At 48.2% G+C, this 26,302-nt stretch overlaps 1 protein-coding gene and 1 long non-coding RNA gene across 2 annotated transcripts in view; one reads left to right on the top strand and one right to left on the bottom strand.

Moving 5' to 3' along the window:
• Positions 1 to 24,668, bottom strand: part of LOC5506446 — a 30,848-nt gene extending 6,180 nt beyond the window's left edge. The window contains exons 1-5 of the mRNA XM_048732856.1: positions 24,467 to 24,668; positions 22,609 to 22,666; positions 21,831 to 22,094; positions 20,672 to 20,854; positions 20,038 to 20,277 (exon numbers count right to left, since the gene is read on the bottom strand). Coding sequence (XP_048588813.1) covers positions 20,038 to 20,277; positions 20,672 to 20,854; positions 21,831 to 22,094; positions 22,609 to 22,666; positions 24,467 to 24,484 — 763 coding nt within the window. The 5' untranslated portion in view covers positions 24,485 to 24,668. The remainder of the gene's footprint in view (positions 1 to 20,037; positions 20,278 to 20,671; positions 20,855 to 21,830; positions 22,095 to 22,608; positions 22,667 to 24,466) is intronic.
• On the top strand, positions 111 to 18,276 carry LOC125572384. Its single transcript, XR_007313804.1, has 2 exons — positions 111 to 251; positions 17,972 to 18,276. It is a non-coding gene; the product is annotated as an uncharacterized LOC125572384 (long non-coding RNA).
• Positions 24,669 to 26,302: the final 1,634 nt, after the last annotated feature.

Genomic DNA, 26,302 nt, shown 5'->3' on the forward strand with positions numbered 1-26,302 from the left:
GCACAAATTTAAAAAGCTCATTAGATCAATACTGTTCACAATCAAAAATAAACATCTCGACAGAGCGGGGCTGCTCCATGCACGGACTCATTCCCAAGGGTGGAGTGGAATTGCAAAATTTTCGTAGCTCGGAGTTCACGCTGCGAGAATGAATCTCAACACTGACAGCGAAGAAGAGTCACTTATTTTTATTACGCCAAATATCTCTTTTCAAGAACTGTAATGTCGACGACAATGGACAAGCGGAACGAGTGAGTAGACGCCTCAGATAGACACACCACAGCCTAACTTTGATGGTGGAATAATTTTCCAAAATTGCACATTAAAATTTGGCTAAACTTATTGTTGAATTTCCAGTGTAACACATACAAATTTTGCTTTCAGTAAGAGTTAATTACTATACGCTTTTTACCGAAGTCTCGAGGTAATCAACTGACTTATTACAGATTGACAAAGTTTTTCACGCAAAAATGTGTCTCAGAATCTTAATCTTTGAAATTAGCATATATATCGAAAAGTTATTTCTTCTGCAATTTCTACGACGATTACTGTAACAATCAACCACATTGGTATGTGCTAAATAGTCACGAAAACTATTTCATCCTTGAAAACAAAGGCCTTGGTATCTTAATTGTACCAAATACAAAGAAGAGTATTCCCTTCGCGGCCAGTTTATGACATTTCACAATGTTATATACAATTATCTATAATAGGGGGTAGTCGATAGCTGTTCTTTATTTGTAGGAAATAGCAATCATGCAATAAGCAAGTGATTTCCTTTACAAAAGGAGCGTTTGAATGAGATTTGTTGCGTCCTTTAGTTTGCATATCGCTCGATTTTTTCTGAGACGGAGAGCGACAAAGACAAGTCCGAACTGGCAGAGAATACGAAAGCAGATTAGTTTTTTCCGGATTTCGATCTTGTCGGAACGATCCTTGGAACAACAAGCTATGATAGCGGAGCGAGCGCGGCGAAGCCCCATAGGTATATAACTGGGGCCGGTTCCTGAAAGGCCGATTAACTTAACCCTAGATCAGCGCCTAATCCCGGGTTAAAATTCGCTAATCGTAGGTTAGCTAACCGACGGATAACTCACCGTTCCCGAAAGCCAAGTAATCCCCCGAATTACTAACCCTGGATTAAACGAGTGAAAAACTGGTTTGAGGAGTATAATTCACACCGGGTACCCAGTATATCAACAGAAAGCAACTTAAATTTACCTTTGGTGATTTTATTTTCGCAGAAAAGCCCCAAAACACCTCTACATCGCCTGTAATTACCTCCATTTCATTGTGCGTGACACTAGCGAGACAGATTCATTTCAAGTATAAATTTCATGTAACTTTCTGTCTGTCCCAGCACAATTTTCAAGTCGGCATCGCAACGAAGGTCACATAATAAAGCGAAATGTTAGGATATTTGATCCCTACATTGTTTTGTGTAACGTCTTTTTTGTCGACAACTTTATTTTATGAAGCTTTAGTTCTACTACAAAGTTTGGGAGGCCTGTGTTACGCCAACTAAGCAGTGGGTTAGCGAGTTAACCCACCTCGCGGGCAGGGTTAGATTTTACCTCCAAACTGACCCAGAGTTAGCGCTAACCAGCGTTTCGGGAACGGAACTAATCTGGGGGTAAAAATTTAATCGTGGGTTAGGGTTAATTTAACCCTGGGTTAGCGCAAATCGGCTTTTCAGGAATCGGCCCATGGTCTATAACTATGCGACTCAGTTTTTGTGGTCAATCACGTCATTGTCACAAGCTGCCAGCCGCGATCTGCCCCGGCACAGGCCTCCAGAGCGCGCAAAACAATATGGCGGATGCGTATTTCTGCCCCTCTCAAAAACACACGAAAACTGACTGCAGAAAAGCCAAGAATTGTCGAAAAAGAAGTGCTTGAAAACAATCATTCGTGGGAATGCTAACCACGGATATGAACTTGTCTAATTATGTGCAGAAGCCTGTGTAAAAGCATGGTTGAAAGTTTTGAAGAGTCAAGTCTTGTGCTCGAGTCAAGGTCAGCTGAAATGTCAGAGTAAGCCACAAGATAAAGAAAGAAAAAACAAGCTAATTTTATAGACACCTTCCCCGACAAGTGCTCCTATGTATTTGTTCTTGCACTGGCAGACGTAGGTAAGTTAGCGTATTGCATTAAAGTACTTAGCGGAACGATATTTCGGAGTTGTTCTCTTTTCAAACTTTGAACACCTTTTTTATTGTTGAATTAAATTTATACGTTAAGACTTCCCCCAGGGAATAAATATTTTAGACTGTATTCACCAAATTAGATCTCTAAATCTGCCATTCACCATCTATCATAGGAAAATTATAACTCCTATTCATGAATGAATTGAATTGAAGTTACCAGAGCTGTCAACTCTGTCACAAGATTTTGGACCTCATCATAAACCTAATTTATGTGAGAGTGTTCATACATTCTCTGTATTCATCCGCATTGGCTCTGTTTTTTTTTTCTAATATTTGCTGTATTTCATCCGATTTCACAAGATTTCTGTCCAAGTTGGGTTGACAGCTATGATATACTAGAAATAAAACCAAAAGTTATTTTCAATTCGTTTCAATGAATGATTGGTCAAATTCTCAAAGATGAGCAAGGCTTAAATGAATTACTTGGGTAAACTCCAGCTTTCTTTGGCGAAAGAAATAGAGAACAGGGGGGGGGGGGGGGCTGGGGGCTTTCAGTGAAACGAGTGGGAGGTGCGGATCGCCCCTCCGGGCCTCCCAGCCCCGTCTTAATCTTGGGAGGCGTAAGTCCCCCCTCCTACCCCCCCCCCCCCCCCCCCCCCATTCCAGGCCGGGGACTTTCAGTGACACGTTTCGCGTAGATTAATAATTGCCGGTTATTAATCTACGTCGGGACCACTCCGCGTAGATGGGTAAATCTACGCAAAATACACTCCGCGTAGATGGGTAATTAGCAATCATTAATCTATGTCGGGGACGCCAGCGCATTGTGCTAGGACCTGAGGGCCGTGAAAACGAGGAACGTGGATTGGGCCGCCAACCTACGGAGCGCGGAATAACCGTTTTTCGGCCGTAAATTCAAAGCCGCTGGCGTGGCGTTTAAACCTGAGTTTTACTCGAACACCTCGCTCCCGAACTCCTCGCGAATTTCTCACAGCCTCTTTTTCATCTTTTTGCGTGTCTCCAGGGAGGGCCCTTTCCTGCTTTTTTTCTCACGCGGTGCGGGGCCGTGTCGAGCTCTGATAGCGGCCTTGAGCGCGTAGTATCTCTCTTGTTCCTGAAGTATTAGCCGAAACTCTTCGTCTGAGATATGCCCGTCCTGCAGAGCCTTAGAGACCAGCTCGCTGATCGAGTTTTTCTTACTCTCCGCTAAAACCATCGTGTCTTCGTGTTTAGCCACCTTGCTCGTAAGAACCCTATAGACTACCCCCGCGCCTACGCCCACGACACCGACCAAAACAGCGACCCCTGCCAGCGGACCGCCGATCAGAACCCCCATCCCACTCAAAGAAACCCCCACCCCGGCGCTGGAAAGCGCCCCTGCAGCGATGCCGGATGCCACAGACACAGCATGGGTAACGGCAAAGACGCGCTTATACTTCTTCCGCACCTGTCGATGATGCGTTATCTCGTTGTCTAGAACCGCCTGAGTGTCACATATTTTCTGGAGTCGGAAGCTTTGCACGTCGCCGCCGATGCTTGCCGGAGCGGTAGGCGTCGTGTGCTTTTGCGGGCAAATCGGGGGGCAGACGCTGGGAAGCGAGGGGTATATGGCACCGCTGCTAACGTCGCTGTTTGCCATGCTTGTTATGTCGGACCTAGGTTAGCTCTAATACGAGGCGAACAGGCTTGCCCTTAAAGTCCACCCGTCTACCGCGGTCATCCCTGATCCATATTTGGATACTCGAGACAAACTCAGAGGAAGATGCTGCGACACAAACTTGTGATGTCGGGCCCATAGACGACTTTCTCGTGCAGCCTCGCGCGCGTTTCCAGGCAAGCGAGAACGCTTGCCAAGCGAGAAGGCTCGTCTAAGGCGAGGCATTGCGTGCGGCCTACGATATCGCAGAAGATGTAGAGGGCCTCTATTTTCGGCAAAGTCACCTTAAGTGGGGGCCCCCCAAGGGCAGTGCGAGGCCCCGCCCCCCCAACTGATCGTCTTTAGCCTCTAGGCCAAATAGTGCGCAAAGCTCGGCGTTCAGGAACGCAACGCCTTTGGACATGAGCGCGATCTTCCCGGTGAGGGGATCCAGCTTCGCGGTCAGAATCTTGCTTTCAGCGCGGTTGATCGTTTCCACGATGGACTCGGCCGTGTGGTGCCCGGCTGGCAGAGTAGCGATGGGCGGGAGGGAGGCTATGGTCGTTATCTGATGCTCCCGCTCGAGATTATACCAGCTGTTAAACAGCGAGCCGGAGCGCGACGAAGCGTGGGCGCCTTATCGGCTGCTCGAAGAAGAGCGTCAGTTCGCCTTCGGTGAACGCAGCATGTAGGACCACCATTGTGTTGAACATAGCCCGCCTTCGTGTTTAATAGGGCTGAGCATGGATTGGGAAGGCTGGCGGATGCTGAACGAGGAGGCGACCCCCCGACGGGAGGAGGAGGAGACGAAGAAGGTGGCAGTTGCGGCGGAAGCCTCTATAGCCGAACAAGTCAAACGCGCAAAACCCGGTTTCCCTAGGTCTCTGACCCTCGCGCAAAAGTTGCTCTACGCCGTGCCCGCGACCCCCGTGGAGAGCACGGCCTCAGACACCACCCCCACTACTCACGCAGCTAGAGATACACGTGGACGTGAGGACAAATCATTCACGACTAGGGTACGAGACATATTCAAAGAGACGGTAGTCACGCACAAGTCCGCCAAGGAGTCTCGCCGGTGGCTATCGGAGCCTTCCTATGGGTACTGGCCACAGCAACTCAACTTTGTGGTCTGGTGCGCAACCGCCGGATGTGGGGTGTCCCTAGTCGACCCCGCTTTCGCCACGCTCCCCTCTGTTATCAGGGGATTTCTAAGGTTTCACGTCTACTTTACCACCCGGAGGATACTCTACGAGCTCGGCGCCCCCCTGCCTGGCGACGGCCCGTTCACGCAAAAAGGTAACCCCTACAAGAAGGCCGCTTTCGAGCGTCTATGTATAGAGTTCGGTTTGCCGCGTAGGCCGGACTTCCGATGGAAAGGCGGGCGGAACCACGGGCTAGGCGATGTGTTTGTGTTCTACCCGGGGGAGGGGTATCGCAACGTGCACGTGATCCGTGGCTACGACACGGCGGCGGACGAGTACCCGAGCCACCTCAATCTGTTTAGCGACGAAGATGGGACGTTAAATAGTGGGAAGCAGGTGGGTTACATACGCAACCATGGGGGCGTGCAATATAGCTGGTTTGCGCCTCCCAAAGGTGAGGGGCTGACAAAAGCAGGGCTAGGAAGACTCGATCGCTCGGTCGAGGCGTTCGTCTACACAGTGCTTGGCGCGCAGGTAAACGTCCTTTCCTCTATCGCGGGGGCCGGTGGGCCGGCCATGGAGGCGCAGGCGGAGTTCACGAAGCTGCTTGAAGACGCGATCATAGAAAACGACATCGCTCAAAGCGTGCAAAGGTACCAGTTAGCCGTGCAGGAGGCCAAGGTGAGACTGAGTCTTGCGGTCGCACCAGGAGTGTGGCTGATGCCGAGCGATCTGGTGATAAACACGCAGAGCGTCGTGGGCTACAACAATAAGCTGCAGAAAGCCACAGATACCATGACGCTCGGCGCAAACGCGATCAACACCGAGACAAAGCCAGTCGGTGCTCACAACATGGCCGGTGGGCATCCTAGGGTGCAACACGCGACTGATCCGGGGATCGACCGCGTGCCGTCCCGGCGGCGAAGCAAGGCTTCCGCCGTTGCGAAAGTGCACGCAGAGGGCGCGGCGCCTGCCCCCTCTCCACGTATGCATGCTGCGCATAGAATGACTGCCGCCGGAACGGCAAGCGCACCCGGACCGGGCGAAAAAGGTGACCACACCGCCCTCAAGGCGGGGTTGTCGGCACTCGCGGTGGCCGCGGCGTATTACTTGTTCCGATGATCGCTTAGCATTCGACGAACCAAGAACGCGGCTACGGCTAGAATGAGCAGCCACGCATTTTCGCCAAGGAACTTCACCGCTTCCCATGCAGCCTTAAACACGAAGTTCGCGACGCTGCCTACTAGCCCAGGGAGGAGCTCGCCTAGCTTTTTCCCGATGGCCTTAAGCCCGATACCGACCCCTCTGGCCACGGAGGAGAGCGACCTGCCAAACGATCTCACAATGGCCGCGATCTTCGTCGCTACGGCCAACCCGATAGCAGTGACGGTAAAGCCGTGCTTTTTGAAGATGGCTTTGTTGCGCTCTCTTAGCGGCTTTTGGTTCTCGAGCACTCGGTTTTCGCGTTCTAGTTCGTCAATCTCGGATAGCCTCTCCTCGTTGCGCTCACGGGCCTCTTGGCGGCGACTCTCTGACGTGTTGGGGTCGTCGATGGTCTCCCTGTCTGTTGCTACCACCTCTTGCAGCTCTAGGACTCGTTCTGTGTTCTCCTGGATGACCGCGTCTATCTCTGCCACGGACCCCATCGCCAGCTTGAAGCCTTTCAGCCTTGCAACGTCCTGTCGAACGCCCCCGTCCTCACTGAACAGCTGTCTTGGCTTAGTCCAACCTCCTTTGTCGAGGTTGCGAACCTGTATTAGCGTCTTTCCCCTCCGGTCTGACTGGAACCGTATCAGATTCTTGTTAAGGTCTGGGTATTCCTCCCTGAGGGACTGGAGACCAAGTCTTGTCGCTGCACCCTCTGTGATGAACGAGATTTCAGCGGTCGTTTGCGCTGCGCTTCGCGTAGCCGTGCTATGCGCAGCATGCATACGCGATGACGTGCTCGTCATTGGGATCGACTCCCCATCGTCGGGGTCAAACGGGATAAGGGGCGTCGTCTCGTCGTCCCCCGCTCCGCGATCGGCGGACGCACCCGGCAAGGTATCGTCAATGTCGACGCCGACATCCCCCATGACGCGTGCGTATAACTCGTGCTATGCTGTTAGACATGTCTAACAGTCCGCACCATAGCCACGCGGCTTCGTACTTTATGTATACATATGCATACGATACGTAATATACGTAATACGTAATGTCAGTCAGCGATAAACTTGACCCCCAGCGAACACCCAGAACTCCTCTGGGGTTGAAAGCCGAGAGGACTGTTCACCGGGTCACTCTCAACCCGTCGACGGCCTCCCCAGGCGAGGCGCTATATGTGGCGGTCCCAAAGCTATCGGAAGGCGTCACGTTCGTGCCTGGCTCCTTGAGGGTCGGATTCTATCTCTCCATCTCAGGCCATGCAAATAATACCGTCGTGAACAACGTCGGCTGAAATCTCGTGAGCCGCCTGAAAATCACGTTTGCAGGAGAAACGCTCCAGGACACCAACCGCTACGACGTCTTCAAGACGTATGAGGAGCTTTACCTGTCCAAGGTCGAGAGAGAGGACCGCCTGGAGCAGGGCATACAGTCAGAAAACATGCGCAAGCTTCGCTCAAAGGCTGGCGATAAAGCGACTAGTAACGCCAAGGAGACCGCTCTAGACGCCGCCCACGGGGCGAAGTACACCGTCCCGCTAGACCATTCTCTGCTGACGGACCACGGCGTACTGTACCCAAGTGCGCTCTACGAAGCGCTGCTCTTCGAGATCACGCTCGCAACGGTTGACCAGGTAGTAGTCGGAAGCGATTCTACCAAATTATCTTATGGCATCAAAAATCTAGATTTGGAATACGAAAGCCTGAGGGACGACAACCTCGCCCGGTCTTCAGCCGCCGCCTACCAAAACGGCACAACGTTCTTCTACGAGCAAGTGAACCTTCACAAGACCTTCGTGGTTAGCAAAGGGACGGACAGCATAATCAACGAGAGTGTCAACCTGCCGCGAAGGTCTATGAGTGGTCTGTTGCTCCTCTTTGTGGAGCCATACACGGCAGGGGCTCGCGACTCTGAGAAGTTCGTGTACCCCGACATCAAGAGCGTTCGCGTTACAATCGACGGCGTGCCAAACAATGTCTTTAGCCAGGGGCTGCGCCCCACGGATTTCTGGAGGGAGGCAAAAAGGCGGTTCGTCCGCCCCTCCCCGGGGGGGGGGGGGGGGCACAGCGGAGCGCCTGCCGCCCCGGCAATCGGCCCCGAGTCGTTCTATGGCGATAACAAGTTTGCTCTGTGGATCGACCTTCGAACGACGGACGACAGTGCTATCCATGGGGGTGGTCTCCGATTGGTCAACACCCGCGACGGTGTGCACCTCGAGATAAAACGCACGGCAAGCGGCACGGGTACCGTGAACTGTCACGTGTTTGTGGTGGCCGACGCCCAAATGAACCTTATGAACGGACAGCTAGAGTCCATACAATACTGAGCACAGACACCGAAACGTGTTTCTGCGCGAAGCGTTGCGGCAGCGCGGTATGGACCCGAAAAACATCCCATTTAACGCTCTCATCGTAGGCCCGACGTCATGCGGGAAGACCCAATTCGTAGTGGACCGGCTGCGCGGCCCTTTCCGGGGCAAGTTTGACTCCATCGTACTCATGTGCCCTACCTTTGTCTACAACAAAACATACGACGGCTTCGGCGAGGGCGACAATCGTCTGTTTGTCATCGCACCTGAGGCGGGTCAGATCGACATACTGCTGAGGTTTGTCTCCGCTCTCTTCGAAGGCACTAATACGCTAATCATACTCGACGACTGTGCGGCCTCGAAAGACGTAAAGAGGCGCTCTGACCAGCTCGTCAACTTGGCGTTCAGCGCGCGCCACGTGGTATTAGCGTGTGGGTGATCACGCAGCAGCTCACCAGCATCACGAAGCCGTTCCGTGAGAACATCGCGGCCTTGGTGGTCTTCTATACCCCGAGCAAGGCGGACATGAAAGCTATCCTGCATGACTACGGCGCGGAGCTCTCAGAAGAGAAGATGAAAGAGTACATGAAGGCCCTCAAGACGAAAAAGTTCTCAAAGTTAGAGTTTTACTTGCGTCACCCTTATACCATCGCCCTAGTTGAACGGTAAGCGCAGTAAACCACCGCCCTAGGGCATAACGCATTGATCCACGTGTTGCACCTTAGCCACGGCAGGGGGGCGCACGATGAGTGACGAATACTTTGAGAGTCTTCTTGAGGGGGGCGCAAGGTCTTGCGCGAGGACTTCACCAAAGACCCCTCCGCGAACGCCATGAACTACGCAAAAATGACTGCCGCCGTTGCAGGTGCTGTCGCTTTGAAGGGTTACCTGGAGGACCAGAAGATCCTGCCCATGTAGTAGTGTACTGTGGCACACTACCAAATGTATTAGACTCGTGTACGTTTCACGTGCGTACACACAGCACGGGAAGCGTGCGCACGTGAAACGTAAACACACTACTCGATGGCCTCTATCGCGATTTTGGTTGGCGGCGCCGTCCTAAACGCGACTGCATTCGTTGGTGGCAACTACTTCGCAAAGTTTCTGTCGAACGATGAGAGCCCTGCCTTAGCTGAGAAGGAGAGGCACGACAAGGCCCTAGAGAAATACCAACAAGACTATGGACGCTACCAACAGCGGCGACAAAAAATCCTCGATTGGCAAGCTCAAAGTCGCGAGAGAGGGTCCCTCGCAAAGCAAAACTTCACCGACACTGACTACGCGCTCAAACTCTACAACCAGACCCGGCCAAAACAATCCCTGGAATCGATGCGGGCTCCTGAGCTGTCCGACTATTACATCCCCAGCAAAACGCAGAAAAACGCCGAGTTGGCGTACTTTGGCGCCGGCGCTCTCGCCATCGGCTACGCAGCCAGCCGCTTGCTGTGATGTAGCTGCCGTTCCGGCGCTGCATCTAGGCGGCCTTTTTCCATGCTGCGCATACGCGCATGCGTATAAGATGATTGCAGACCAGCTTCAGAAAGACCGAGAGCTTCGCGCGGCACTGCCCGAGCAGGCGGCAACCGCCTGTTGGAGATGTATCGCGATACATTATTGCCGACACGTAATGGCGGCGAAGCGCATGTCCGACGAAGAACTCGATGCGTTCCTTCGTCCCATATACTACGCCAGAGGTGGCTTCCAGGGAGTGACCGCTCTGCATGCCAAACTTCCCAAGGGCTCAGCCTCCATAGATCGAGTGCGCAGGTGGGTAAGCTCGCAGCCCGTCGGGGGCTACACACAGACATCCCCTCCTCCGACTACCTACGCCTACTTCTCGGAGCAGATACCAAACCGTATCCACCAGTCGGACCTGCTATTCTTGCCAACCGACCGCGGGTGCAAGTATGCCCTGACTGTCGTTGACGTTGTTTCACGATATAAAGCCGCCCGCCCACTGAGGACTAAGAGCGCGGCCGTCGTCTCCCGCGAACTCGCTGACATCTATGCAGAGGGACCTCTCACATGGCCTAAATTCCTCATGGTTGATGACGGCACGGAGTTCAAGGGTGCTACCACAAAGCTCCAGACCACGGGGTGGAGGTCCGACGGGCCGAGCCAGGGCACCACAGGAGCCAAGCCTTCGCCGAGTCTTTCCATCGCTGGCTGGCACAGCGCCTATTTCGTGCGCAGTACTCGAAGGAGCTTGCATCCGGCGAGACGAACCGCGAGTGGGTTACTGCTTTGCCAATCGTCATCTCGGACATGAACGCAACGAAGACTCGCATGACTGGCTTTGCGCCTAAAGACGCTATAAAGCTGAGGCGCGTGCCTCTCAAAGCCGAAAAGCCCCTCCCTAGAGGTCCCCTTAGAGGTCGGAACGGAGGTGTACATCGCCGTAAACGAGGAAGACGTTCAGGACAAGGGCCGACGGCGAGCGACGGACCCGTGGTGGACAAGCAAGGCATACCCAATACTAAAGAGGGTCATGGAGCCCGGACAGCCAGTGTTGTATTACACGGCGTACTCTAAGCACGGCTTCACGCGTTCGCAGTTGCGTAGCGTGACGCTAGCGTGACGCTAGCGTGACGCTAGCGCCACGCTAGCGTGATCAGCGCTTGTGCCTTCTATTGCAGCTGAGGCACGTGAGTCTGACATTCCACTTGTAGTGACCCTGACTGTCGTCCAGCCGGTCGATACTTAAGCATTGGGGATGACTCTTGGTGTACCCCTTTTTCCCGTCAGCAATCATGCCGAGTACGTGGTCTACCGTCAGAACGTTGTGTGGTCCCGTGTACTTTGTGCAACCCTTTTGCCTGTCGTCTATAGCGTATCGCTTGATTCGCGCTATAATGAGCTCTTTACTGGGCGTAGCCTGCAGTCCTGTGGGAACCAAGGCACCGGGGGTGTTATCGGGGGGGATCACGCGGACTATCTGGTCGGCGCGCCGCACGCGGGAGATGCCGGTGTATACAGCATTCGTGATCCAGCCCTCTAAGCTGTGGTCTATGATAAACAAACGTCTTGGAGTCTGGATAGTCTTGCCCTGCATCCGGTGGACTGTACCCCAGCCCGCGTATTTCCACTCGAGGGGAAGCCCGTTAAGGACCGCGTCGAGAGGAACCTCGACTACCGTGCCTTTGTACGCGTCGACCTTCACCAAATTCGGCCCTTTATGTCGTGCAGCCTGGAGGAGGGCGCGGCAGAGCCGCAGTCGTATGTACGGCTTTCCGCAGTCTTCACACAGGCAGCGGTAGTCGGACTCGAACCAGCGGATGTTCCCTTGTGCCCACTCCTTGAGCATATCGTGAGGCCCCTCTTTATCTCCCCAGGGCGCGACCTGCCCATAGTCGCCACAACACACTACCTGACACGGCCGCGTGGCGAGATACCCTAGGATGGCGCGTAGCACTTTAGTCTGTACCTTACAGCACTCGTCAATGATGATTACTTCTGCGAGACGGTCGAGTTTGTGCCCCAGCTCGGAAGGTCTCCACTCCTCTATCGGCTTCTCCTCTGGTATGCAGAGGATGCGCGGGTTGTTGCGATGGTCGTGGGCGAGGTCGTTCTCGGGGGTGAGCACCACAACGTTGCGGCCGAGGGACATGCTCACCGCCCACTCGGTCTTCCCCGATCCTCCATGGCCGGCTAGATACATCTTTGCAGAGGTTGCGGCCACTAGATCGCACGGCAGGCTCGGCGCAGTGCTTGGCTCCCTAGCCAAGCTCCCCGACTTCTTCGGACCCAAAGCCGCTTCGGGTTGCCACTTGTACACAGGCTTCTTGTGGCGCCACTCTCCATACCTCGGATTTCGCTCCACGAGCTTTACACCACTGGGCACCGCCTTTGCGTATATGGCATCTGTGCACACTCGGAGGACGTCTTCGCGAGGGATCCGCCTTAACATGCGTCGCAACGCTATGTTTGTGTACGCCAAGATGAAGGCCCTGATATGGTACCATTTGTGAGCGCCGGACACCGTCTTTGTATTGGATCAGATGAGCCCCGTCGGCATGCTCGAAGTTAAGTAAGTGGTCGGTGCCCGCAAGGAGGTTTGTCAGATACGCGGCTTCTTCACGGTCGCGGACTACGATCGAGGACTCGTCGCCATGGCGAGCGCACTTGCCTACGTAACGGACAGCGAGATCTCGACCCTCAGGGTACTGCGAGTCTTCGCCGCCGGGGCGGCACGCGATGGAGTGGGGGAACTTGATGGAGTCCTTTTTTCCGACTCTATACAACACCTCCCTCGCCGTGGCCATGACAAGGTCACCCGAGTCTAACAGGTCCTTGAGCTCCGGCGTGGTGACCCAGCCCTCGTTTTGCTCCAAGTACTGCCCCACCCTCCCGGAAGTGTAGGGGTGGCAGGCCTCAGAGAACTCCCACTCGGTCAGCTGAATGGCCCCGGTTAGTTGAAGAACCTCGCTCAATGGCCGTCCCACAACATCCGCGATACGATACACGTTCGTAGGGAAGCCGTATTTCCGTACCAAATCAATACCGAAGACACTGTCCTCGCATCCTAGGTACGCCGTACGCATGTCGACGTGCGCATGAGGCTGCGCCCCTAAGTTTTCCTTGCTATTCCACACTTTGGACTCAACCTGCGCAGCTCGCCAGACGTCCCTGTATTTAAGAGGCGTTGGCCTGATGTTCTCTCTTTGGGTCCACTTCTTGAAGCGATACCCTATTGCACCGCCCATCGAGTGCGTAGCTTCGGTGTACTCTTGGTAGGCTGGGTGGTCATCAGGGAGCCATTGAGGTCCAGTCTCGTCTGTAAACGCCCTGTCGATGGCCCATCCGTCTTGTCCCGATCGGTACAGTTTGCCTTCGTGCGTGACTATAACGCGCCCACACAGCCAGGTCCTCGTGCTTCTGGGGATCGCCCTGTTTATAAAGAGAATAAGCACCTCTCGCACTTTTGCCTCGCGCGTTTTTGCGGCGGCACTGGTAGCGCGAAGCGCTGCCTTCTCCTGACATATCGAACGAAGCTCCCCCTCAGCCTCGAAGTCTAGGCCGTGGACGCTCGCGATCGCAGGTGGTTCAGTCGGAAGCTCCGCCCAGGCGTGGTTATTGTGGCAAGGGATGCGGATTTGTGTGGGGCACTTCCCCGAGTCCCACATAACGTTTCCCAGGGCGTCCACGGCTACCAGCTTTATCTCGAGCTTTCCATCTCAAAGAGGTCTTCTTTGGTGCATCCCGTAGTGGCCAGCTTCTTGTCATATCGCTCGAGGATCTTGCCTCGTGTCTTGGTTAGACCAAGGGAGCGCGAGGTGCCGCGATTCCTCAAGAAGTCGGCAACATAGCTCACAACACAGTTAGCGAAGGCGTCACTCCCCTCTTGCTCAAACATTGGCCCAGGCTCCCCATTTTGCTCAGGTAAAGGGCGAAGCTCGTATCTCACGTAGACAAGGTACTCTCGCCGTTTCTCCCAAATGCCCGCATCGATGCCTTCCAGGGCGCCGACTGCGATTTGGTCCCCTCTTTTGACTAACGACCCACAAATCTTGTGCTCCGAGCGTCCTTCCTCCTCCGTGATCGGCGCCAATGGCTCTGCGGGGGCCTTACCAACGACCGTGAAGAGTCCGTAACGCCGGTCGGGGTCTACCATCTCGAGCACCAGCGGCAGCACTGCGTTTGCCCTCAGAGACTCTCGCTCGTGCGAGACCCACCACACCGAGCCGTCGTCATTAATATCAGGCCCCCGCATAACCGGCTTTAGGGCAATGACACCTGCTCCACCAAGATCTCGTATCTCCTGGTAAACACCGGCGCTTATGTCTTGGCCCCGAAGAGTGGCATCCACGCTTGGGAACCGAAGATGGGCGCCGCCGACGAAGATAGAATAGTACTCCTCGGGGTCTAAGCCCTCTGGGCCCTCTTGCCGCCGTTCCAGAAACAATGGGTCGAACTCGCGCCAGACTTCCTCTGGCCGCGAGCTCGCCGCCATGAGCGGCTTAAGCAGCTTGCGTTTGACATCGTCGGGGATGTCCTCGTCCAGGATGTTCTGGACCAGCCCTACCAGTACGGCGGGCGCCTCTTTGTCACGCATGCTATTGAGAACCTCCTCTATGTAAGCGTCCATGTTTGGGCACACCTTGTGCCACCCAGTCTCTAACTGCCCGAATCACAACCGGCGGGACGAGTGTTTGGGTGCACCTTGTGCCACCCAGTCTCTAATCGCCCTTGTCACAGCCGGCGGGACGAGTGTTTGGGTGTGCCTGTGCCACCCAGTCTCTAATCGCCCGTATCGCGGGCCGCGATGTCAGACAGGACGAGCGTATGCCTTGCGCCACCCGGTCTCTAATCGCCCGCACCGCGGGCTGCGATGTCAGACAGGACGAGTGCGAACCATCCCCGAGCGCGCCTCTCGATGCCGCGCATCCTCTGCCCTTCACGATTCGCTCCGCAGGGGCGGCACAACCGCGTCTCCGACTGAGTCCCTATGCCGCAGATCCTGCACGGCACGGGGAGGGGGCTGCCCTTAAGGAGCCTTTGGAGGTGCACCTTGCAGTAGGTGTCCATGCACCTCTGGCCGCACGTGTTTGCGTGGTCGATCCTTAGCCACCCGCAGTAATCTTTTCCGCACTTCATCCTTCGAACGCTCGGTATACCACAGGACAGACGGATGTCTAATTGAAAGTCCTTGGGGGTTCGAACTGCATTATTGGAAAAATATAGCCATGATACTTCATAACAGCTTTATTTATTAGAGTGCGAGTCAGAAAGTTCTTAAAAACGTATGCCATGAAGTACCAAGCTCAATTATCCGAAATGGCGGCTCGACTCCAACACGAAATTAGGTCTAAAATGCTTGGCTGTAAACTTTCAGTAACAACCGGCCGCTATCAGAGCTCGAGACGGCCTCGCACCGCGTGAGAAAAAAAGCAGGAAAGGGCCCTCCCTGGAGACACGCGAAAAGATGAAAAAGAGGCTGCGAGAAATTCGCGAGGAGTTCGGGAGCGAGGTGTTCGAGTAAAACTCAGGTTTAAACGCCACGCCAGCGGCTTTGAATTTACGGCCGAAAAACGGTTGTACCGCGCTCCGTAGGTTGGCGGCCCAATCCACGTTCCTCGTTTTCACGGCCCTCAGGCCAGGCACTGGCGTCCCCGACATAGACTAACCATCGCTAATTACCCATCTACGCGGAGTGTGTTTTGCATAGACTTACTTCTGCTAAGTATCCATCTACGCGAAGTGGCCCCGACGTAGATTAATTATTAATCTACGCGAAACGTGTCACCGAAAGTCCCCAGCCTGCTGGAACGGGGGGGCTGGGGGGGGGGGGGGTCGGAGTGGCGATGGGCCCCTCCCAGGCCTAAGACGGGGCTGGGAGGCCCGGAGGGGCGATTCACGCCCCCCAATTGTTCCACTGAAATCCCCCAGTCCCCCCCAACTGGTTTCCTAAAACCTAAAGAAATTGAGAGCTGGTCTCCTAAAACCCTAAGTATTAGTAATTGTTGAAAAACAACATATGTTTGATAAACACTTGAAATTTAAATCAACTATTCTGGAATTCTGTTTTGATTAAAAAAAAAGGTGCACTTTTATATGTGGACCTTGAGGATCTGTTATTACCTAAAAATATGCCTTTTTTTATACCACCTAACCATGGGTACCTCAATGTTTTCTTACAAACCTTAAAAAACTTTTTTTTCTCATGTCACAATATAATGTGATCCAAAAGTAAAATTCAGGTTTCATAGAAAGCCAAGACAGAGGAAAAATTTGCTCAAAAGCAATGGTTTTTTTCCCTCTGCAGCTTCTCCTATAAAAGCTCTTTCAACTTCTGGCTCATCAGATCATAGAGCTTTATGAGACAGCAAAGTTCATATGTTAGTTTTCTGTAATGGGTATCATTTTAGAGAGTTTTAGTTGGGACTATTTTTAGTTTTATGAATTAGTTTTTTGTGGTATAATATGTGTATCCTATTTTTAGTTTTAGGTTTTATGAATTAGGTTTTTGTGGTATAACATTTGTATTGTAAGGAAATTACCAGGTTTTTTTCTTAAATGCTTTTCTCCAAACTTCTTTAGGTTAATCTCAGCGAGATTCTGAAATCAAGCTGAGACACAAGCTGCTGGTAAAGAGGCATGACCCAGTGCAGGCATATAAGGCATTGGTATTTAATGTAGGTCACCAAAAAAATAAACAAATATAAAGTAACAAAAAGTAAGATAATATTTTAATGGAAAAATTGTTCTAAAAAAATGAACCAGAGTTATAAAAGTAGAAAACCTATTTTTTTCCAAGTTAGCCTGACAGGTTTTTGTATAATGTGTGGTTAGTGACATTTAGGCTATTTAGGTTCATAAATAGTCTCTTGCTATTACAATGACTCACTGAGGTAGTAAGTTAATCATAAAAAAACAAAAACATGTCTCCTATATGATCCCTTAAGATCATATTATTTAAAACTATTTAGAAATCAATTTTCCTAATTCAACCTATTTCAAATTATAGGCTAAAAAGATGCTTGTAAAAAGGATTCTAATTTGATAATTTTAGGTTAACAGGTTCATACTAGGTTCTTATATGTGGTTCTTAACTGTATAATAAAATAATGTACTCAGAATTTTTTCAAATATGTTGGAATACAAGAGAGAAGGTTAATAAAGATATTTTTCCAATATTTGAATTGCTTACTTTAAAACTTACACAAGAGAAAGACTAAATGATAAAGCCCTATCTTTGCAAGTTAAGTAAAGTAATTTAAAGAAGTAAAAGGAATTGGGACAGTACAGGCAGGGAATGAGTACTTTTACCTCAAATCCACTATGATAGTGTGATTTGCTGATATACTTATTAATGTATAGGAATTTGATATGTATTTGTTTATTGTTTTTAATTTTGAAGAGAATAAAAAAGCACCCAGTTTTTTGTGAGGAACTTTAATTGATCCTCATTTTAAAATAATTATGACCTCCCTTCACACCTGAAAGCCTTCCCTGTTAATCAAAGCATAAATTTATTTTGCTAATTTTGCTGTATCAGTTGTCTATTGTCTAAGTAAAGTATAGTTAATAATATCCTTAGTAATGACAATAAATACTTTTTTACCTAGAACAAAAAAAACATTTGTTCTAGGTATTCCCCAGGAGGATTGGGGGGACACATTTTAATAGTAATTGCAGTATTTATGGAACATGCAATCTTTATATGTTTTACATATGGTGCCGTTTTTGTGGGTGGTGGAACATGATGCATAATAAAAGTACAGGGAAGGGGGGTTCTACACAAGTTAATGCTGAAAAAAAGTCACGCTGGCTCCGTTTTTAGGCAGTGCCTAAATCTATATACACCTATTTCAAAAAAGGTTGTCACTGCAAATGGCGAATGGCAAATAGTAAATGGCTGTTCTAAGCCCGAACGGTGCTTCTGGGTACTAATCATTCGTAAAATTAAAGGTGTTAAATAAAGTCTAGCAATGTCAGAGACATACATTGATGATCTTTAATGGATAATTGTTTGATTTATTTATATTTTTCAGCATTTAGTAGAGATTTAATGAGACCCATGGTTCCTTTCGGTCCTAGAACTGCCATTTGCCAATCGCCATTTGCCGTTTCGCACTGACAAAGTTTTTTGAAATAGGTATATTATTACGAGAACGATTCTAAGTGAAGAAGTTGAGAAGAGAAAGGACGAGAGGATCCCGGAGAACACGAAAACGAACACGGTGTGGGCTGTTCGTACTTGGCAAGAGTGGGCAGAGGAGAGGAATTAGAACCAGAGCTGTGTCAGGATCGGATAGTTTCGTAAGTTAGATAGTATCAAAGGTGTTCGATTGTAGGGTTGATGAAGAGTAAGAGAGGATGTTTGTATAGATGATAAAGTCATAAAGAGCGAGGGCGAAAGTGGCATTTATAATGAGCAATTAAATCAATTCACTACCTGCACTCTTCCATGGCACTTAAATTTACACTTTTCAAAAATCTATATTGGACCATAAACATGACAAACTTTAATTATATGGGGTATTAATACTCACCATCTCTGTCCTCTACGTTGTTTAGTCTATATGGGGTATTACTACTCACCATCTCTGTCCTCTACGTTGTTTAGTCTATATGGGGTATTAATACTCACCATCTCTGTCCTCTACGTTGTTTAGTCTATATGGGGCATTACTACTCACCATCTCTGTCTTCTACGTTGTTTAGTCTATATGGGACATTACTACTCACCATCTCTAACCTCTACGTTGTGTAGTCTATATGGGGTATTACTACTCACCATCTCTGACCTCTACGTTGTTTAGTCTATATGGGGTATTAATACTCACCATCTCTGTCCTCTACGTTGTTTAGTCTATATGGGACATTACTACTCACCATCTCTGACCTCTACGTTGTTTAGTCTATATGGGGTATTAATACTCACCATCTCTGTCCTCTACGTTGTTTAGTCTATATGGGACATTACTACTCACCATCTCTGTCCTCTACGTTGTTTAGTCTATATGGGGTATTAATACTCACCATCTCTGTCCTCTACGTTGTTTAGTCTATATGGGACATTACTACTCACCATCTCTGACCTCTACGTTGTGTAGTCTATATGGGGTATTACTACTCACCATCTCTGACCTCTACGTTGTGTAGTCTATATGGGGTATTACTACTCACCATCTCTGTCCTCTACGTTGTTTAGTCTATATGGGGTATTAATACTCACCATCTCTGTCCTCTACGTTGTTTAGTCTATATGGGGTATTACTACTCACCATCTCTGTCCTCTACGTTGTTTAGTCTATATGGGACATTACTACTCACCATCTCTAACCTCTACGTTGTGTAGTCTATATGGGGTATTACTACTCACCACCTCTGACCTCTACGTTGTTTAGTCTATATGGGGTATTAATACTCACCATCTCTGTCCTCTACGTTGTTTAGTCTATATGGGACATTACTACTCACCATCTCTGTCCTCTACGTTGTTTAGTCTATATGGGGTATTAATACTCACCATCTCTGTCCTCTACGTTGTTTAGTCTATATGGGGTATTAATACTCACCATCTCTGTCCTCTACGTTGTTTAGTCTATATGGGACATTACTACTCACCATCTCTGACCTCTACGTTGTGTAATCTATATGGGGTATTACTACTCACCATCTCTGACCTCTACGTTGTGTAGTCTATATGGGGTATTACTACTCACCATCTCTGTCCTCTACGTTGTTTAGTCTATATGGGACATTACTACTCACCATCTCTGACCTCTACGTTGTGTAGTCTATATGGGGTATTACTACTATTCACCAACTCTGACCTCTACGTTGTTTAGTCTATATGGGATATTACTACTCACCATCTCTGACCTCTACGTTGTTTAGTGTATATGTGGTATTACTACTTACCAACTCTGACCTCTACGTTTTTTAGTCTATATGAGGTATTAATACTCACCATCTCTGTCCTCTACGTTGTTTAGTCTATATGGGGTATTACTACTCACCATCTCTGTCCTCTACGTTGTTTAGTCTATATGCGGTATTAATACTCACCATCTCTGTCCTCTACGTTGTTTAGTCTATATGGGGTATTACTACTCACCATCTCTGACCTCTACGTTGTTTAGTCTATATGGGGTATTACTACTTACCAACTCTGACCTCTACGTTTTTTAGTCTATATGGGGTATTATTACTCACCAACTCTGACCTCTACATTGTTTAGTCTCTCTGGGTTTTCCACTCGGTTCACAAGAAACACTTCAGAGACCGCTTGTCTAGTGCCCAGGTCCACTCTCCACCACGGATTGGCTTTATCCTGGGTATGAGTACAGCTGTATTGTTGAAATCTTCCGTCAAGGTTGCCGTCAACTGCTCGCTTATCATAAGCATTAAAAATTGTCGAAGACTGGCTCGTAGATTGGTTCAATGCATGATTCACTAGAATCGCGAAAAGGAAAGTATTTGATTCTCTGTTTTTATATTCATAGATATTTTAGCAGAGCTGCAGCAGCCCTACGGGGGGGAGCACGATAGAGAAGCATTACGGGGTTGTAGCAGGGGATGGGGCACAGGGGGCACGTGTCCCCCGCCCAATTTTCCTAGCAATAATAAGAAAATGACAAGTAGGGCGTTGCTGTTAAGTTCCCGATGATAGGAGAGGAAGGGACGAATCAACAAGACCTCTCATAGCTCTTCCCCACCCTTCCCTCCCTAGTGATCTTTCTTACCGCCCGGGTTCAAGAGTGCTGTTCGCCCCAGGGATGAATAGTACGACATAGCGACCTCGCAGTCCCCGGATTCCCCAACCCTCCCTCTCTGGGAGCTTTCTTACCTGTCGGGTTCCGGTTTACCATGACTTCGCATATCTCAAGTCTGTTGTTCGCCCCGGGGATGTAGAGTACGACATAGCGACCTCGCAGACCCGGCACGCAGTAGATGGGCTTGTCGATCGGTCCCGTGGTGATATTACGTCCACACATAGGGTTCTCTATTCCGTTATTCACCAAGCTGTCTCCTATTTAATTGAACCATTCATTAATTTATCTGTTGATTCATTAATTTATTGCTCAATCAATTGTTTCATTAATTCATTTCTTTATTTTGAAGGTTAGTGTACAAGTCATATTTACTTGGTACAATGGCTGGGGATTTTTGACAGACGGATGAGAGGGCTAGTGCCCGACTATGATTAAACAGACGGGGGTGATCGTCGGAGAGATAGAGAGCAAAATCGGAAAAATCCTTCAACACCCCTAGCCTGCGAGCCGACTCTCCTGTGTGTTTTCGGGGTAATCATCGTTTTCGGGGTTTTCGGAATCCTGTGGCGAGCAAAAACTAGAGAGTAGCGAGCCGGCTCTCCTGTGTGTTTTCGGGGTAATCATCGTTTTCGGGGTTTTGGGAATCCTGTGGCGAGCAAAAACTAGAGAGTAGCGAGCCGGCTCTCCTGTGTGTTTTCGGGGTAATCATCGTTTTCGGGGATTTGGGAATCCTGTGGCGAGCAAAAACTAGAGAGTAGCGAGCCGGCTCTCCTGTGTGTTTTCGGGGTAATGATCGTTTTCGGGGTTTTGGGAGTCCTGTGGCTTTTTAGCTCGCCACAGGAATTCCAAAACCCCGAAAACCGAAATTTCCGAATTAACTCTTTGTAGAACCGGCTCCCTCTCGAGAGTTCCCCACCGGGGGAGGGGGTTGTGGTAGGGTAATGGCACTGGAAGAATATAAGGTCACGTACTAGCTTTCGTAACAGTGTTTTCCTGGACGACGCAAGCCGCGTCTATCACATTTACGGGATTTATCCTTTACACAACTGGGTACTAAGTTCACAGTCCGGAGTCTTATTTACTATAGAGTTTACTATAATGATTTCGAGGTCAAGGGTGAATCTCAAAAACAATGTGCAGCATCTGGCTTTTTAATATTTCATTGTTTTCTTTTACTCTTGTCGTGACATAATTTCAAGCCCAAGAGAGATTTTCTATACAAGTCACACTCACCCACTCTGATCTCAAGTCCCGCCAGTCTATTCGGGCAGCAATCCGTCCTCGATATAAGAAAAACCTCGTCGACCACATATGTCCGCCCAAGGTCAACTCGCCACCACCCCCCATGAGTAGGATCAGACACACTTGCAAAACACCGGAAACTGTTGTCTGGAGATTTTAATTTAGAGTCTTTGTCTCCGTCATTAGCAAGTCCTGGAAGCGCTGTGCCTTCCCGTATATTCAATGAAGCAGTGGGCTGACGGAGAGCTATGTTTCCTTCCAAAACAAAAAAACAAAAAAAAACGGCAAAGCAATGTAAGCCGCAAATATGCTCAAGGAGCTTGAGTTATGCAACTGAAAGCAATAGTGACTTTAGGTTATGGGAAGAGGGGGCTTGGGAGAAAGGGGGGGAGGTGAAAATTAACCTCTAAAGGGATAGTAAAAGCCTTTATATTTAGTTCAAAAAGCCTCGAGAAGTCATTAGATAGAAGGACACATGAGGATGGGCAAAGGGCGCGAGGTCAGCTGCCAAAAAGCGGTCTTTTCTTACTACGAGAAATTACCAAATTTTAGGTGATTTTGGTAATATCTATGACCTCAGCAAATCCTGGCTTCGTGCATAAGACAGATCCAGCACCTTTTCTGCTCAATATATTATCTTCCCTTGTCGCGCCATCCAGACAATAATCGCTTGATAATACATATATATGAGATTATTTTCGTATGAAAACTCTTTTTTCAAGATTGAAGAATTGTGGCTTTTTGTTTTTGCTGACGAATAAGTACTGACCTCCGTTTATCGTCAGAATTTTTGTCCCCAATAAGATCATCATGAAGGCAAAAATCTCCTGCAAATGGAATTAAAAAAACCTCGTAAATATTTTGTTGCAATAAAACTTTGTTTATTTTTCGGAATTATTAAAATGCGTCATGACTATTTCTCTACAAAAACTCTTCAGGTGTTTGAAGGGCAATAAAAAGATATAAGAATGAGATTGTTAGAATTTTGATTAAGATTTTGGTGGTATTATAATCATTTTAGTATTATCAATTAAACAACTTATTACAATATTTGATTTAACTCAACTTCGTTATAAAAAGCAGAATGATCTCGGGGGTTATTTTTTATTTCAAAGAAATTTCCTCTTGAACCAGGAAATGCTAGAAAATTTTATCGTACTCTACGATAACCCATTTGTCGTCAATAGCAGATTTGAAAATGGGTCTGTAAAATGATTGCAGTACATTAAATGACACGAGAATCCACGCAAATCCAGAGTTTTTTTTTCTGAATGGAAACACATATTTAAACAGCCCTGATGCTTTTTACTCGACATTAACGACATAAGCGAAAAAAAAAACATACTAATAAAAACATGCTTTTTCTTTGTCGTGTTGATGTTATGTTGTTATGTCGCGGATGAGACACGAAACTATTGGGTTTTGTGAGGGGACGAAAACCGAACTGAGAAACCAATCGGAGTAAAGGCGAGAACCAACAAACTCAACTTACTCTCGAATCCGTTGTATTGCGACGCCGCATTTTCAAAAAATCGATTTGTTTTTGTTCTTTTGGGATTTTCTGTTCCGCCAGTCATATTATTCTAAGCCAATCGATTCTTGCCATCTCTCGCCTAGTGCAGTTGCCTGGCTTTCTGTCGCGACACTGTCTGGTTTTCGTCCAGAGGATAGCCAGGGAAGTGCACAAAGCGAGACTCTGATTGGCTCAGAATGGTTTTAGGAATCGAACCTAGTGAAGGGTCATAGGTACTACAGGCATTGCGTTTGGTCGTAAAAGGAAAAGCTTAAAGGCCCATTTTCATGGTTTAGTATTAGCCCACATAAAAAGATATCGTCGTATTTCTCTTTAAAACCTCTAATATCACGCTTGTTTTGAGTATTGCGTTCTACGATAGCAAGAAAATGGCAAAACATTTAATCACGCCATACATCGAAAGTTTGCTCGAAAACCATTTCACTTAACGAAAAAGTGTCGCAATGGTGCATTTGATTGCAGTAGTCATTTTTCTCCGCGCAAAAGTGTCGCAACATATTACACGTTATTTCTACAAAAGAGAAGGGGGAGAATTGGCATGATGATGAACTCGGGTTTCCATACCGGACAGTCTCTATAATATAGCTTCAAAGCCTAATTTTGAGGGTAGAAGAAAATATAAAAAAGAAATTAAACAAATAAAAACCGCCCGCATGCTCTCGAAGGAGAAACCGCGACCAGAAACGAATTGTTTTAAGTAGTGTCCTGAGCGAATAGGGAGAAGGAATTGACGCGAAGACGATTCAAGCGGGTAAGGAATAAGAGGAAAGGCAAAGGAAAAAGGAAAGAACAGAACGGTTCCTCTTCATTCTTCTCCACTTTTGTCTGGTTTTCTTACGCACGTAAGCAGTCTGACGACACCGTTTCCTTTGCTAGTGAAAAGCCTGCATCGAGGAAACTCACTGATATAACAAGTATTTCATTTGATGTCCTTATTTAGGAAACAGTATGTATTATGCATTCAAAAATTGTATTCAAAAAAGTTTTTTTCCCCTAAAAACAGGGACTCCTATGAATAAGCTAGACCTAAACAATATTTTCTTTCAGGAAGTTTTTGGTATCTTAGGTTGCGACAGGTTGTGCGTTTTCTTACCTTTAAAAGCATTTTCATGATTTCTGCTCACTCAGTATTCGAGTGAATAAACGAAAGGTGGAAATTTGTAACTGTTTATCTTAGGCGCAGCAACTTTTCACTACGGCTTCTCCTCCGTCGAGATGTCAGATGTTTGGAACTCATAAACACAACTTCGCAATCTCTTCATATTAACAAAAAAGTTAGTGAAACCCTGGCAACACTGTACAATACTTTACTTAGAGTTTGTCTATTTTTACATTGGAGCACACCGTATGGGGCTCTCTTTATTATTTTCGAGTGTACACAACAGCCATATATGGTATAAAGTTACATTTACACGGACAGAGAAGTGAAAAATATGAGGGCCTTGCGTGTCGATATTTCTCCTCTTTTCCCTATCCACTTTTTTCTCTTTTAACAATATTATTTTTAATGATAGTTCGTAAACAACTTGGCCTTCTATTTGTCTATTGTACTGTTCCGACACGTTTAGGATAATTTTGAGATAATTCTCTTCAGCGAAGCAAAGATCAAAACGGATGGTAAACAAAAGGGAAATATCGAGAAAGTGTTATCAAAACAAAATACTAAATCCACCTGGCGATAGACTAGAAGTTCATTACATACAGTGGTTTGACAAAAGGTTGTCGTCAACCGGCTTTGCGGCTTACGCGACAAGCCCGCATGTAAGCATGGGTAAAAACCACTGAAGCGCTTAGCTGCATATATTAGCCACGCATAATTTCAGACTTAGACGGTGTAGCGGTGGCTAATATATGCAGCTAGGCGCTTCAGTGGTTTTTACCAATGCTTACATGCGGGCTTGTCGCGTAGTCGCAAAGCCGGTTGATGAAAACCTTTTGTCAAACGGCTGTATAATCTCTTTTCTTCTAGACTAGAACTTAATTACATATCATCTCTTTTCCTATTTCTTTTCTTATCTCGTTCTTTCTTTAGGCATGCTGTGAATGATAATTAAAAAATAACAATAAAGGAAGGGCAAAGAAAATTATGCTACCGCGCTGTGCCACTTTTTGAATGTATTTTAATCAAAATTCACCAATAAACAAAAATTTTCCTTCCTCCGGGAGGACGGATCACGGACAATAAAAAAAAAAAGAATAAATAAAAACAATGAAAATAAAATAAAAATAATTTTGTGTGAGAGTGTTTTGAGTGTTTTTAAAATTCTTATTTGGAAATTTTTATTCGGAAGGCCGTCCTCAGCGTGCCATCTCAGGCCAGATCGAACGAGATATTCGCATTTGTAAACATTTATATCAAATCGACCCCAAATATTTGATACTTCGATTCTCTCAGAGAAGGCTTTCTAGAAAGTACAAGCAGACTGAAAAGGGGGTGGGGGAGGGGGGGGGGGCTTTCTTAGTCTGTTGCATCCTAGCCTGCGTAGCAAGCGTTTCTGTGGAGTTTCAGCAGGAATAGAGATCGAGCGAGGAATATGGCCGAGCGAAAAATGGGGCGAGCGCAAAAAAAAAAAAAAAAAAAAAAAAGAAGAGGAAGGGGGAGGGGGAAGAAGGAAACGCTTGCCAGCACTCGTTGTCTTTTTGGCAAACGCCCTTGGGATCACCCGTCACGCTTGAACGGTTTCGCCTCCAAGTGACAAACCTTGACAAGCGTGTATAATTCAAAACAGCTGCCAAACTTAGTTCCCCCCAAAACCTCCCTCCGATCTCATTTTGGGTTCAGGGTTTGCAGATTATAAATGTGCGAAATGTAAATTGTTTTTCTTTTAATCAAACTTAGAATTACAAAGTTTGCAAATGCGACTTTCATTATCACATTGGGCGCAATTTGGGTTGTCATGTGTTGTTTATAGGGGCCCCTTTATAGAAG

This window comes from Nematostella vectensis, chromosome 9 (genome assembly GCF_932526225.1).
Source record: "Nematostella vectensis chromosome 9, jaNemVect1.1, whole genome shotgun sequence".
NCBI lineage: Eukaryota > Metazoa > Cnidaria > Anthozoa > Actiniaria > Edwardsiidae > Nematostella > Nematostella vectensis.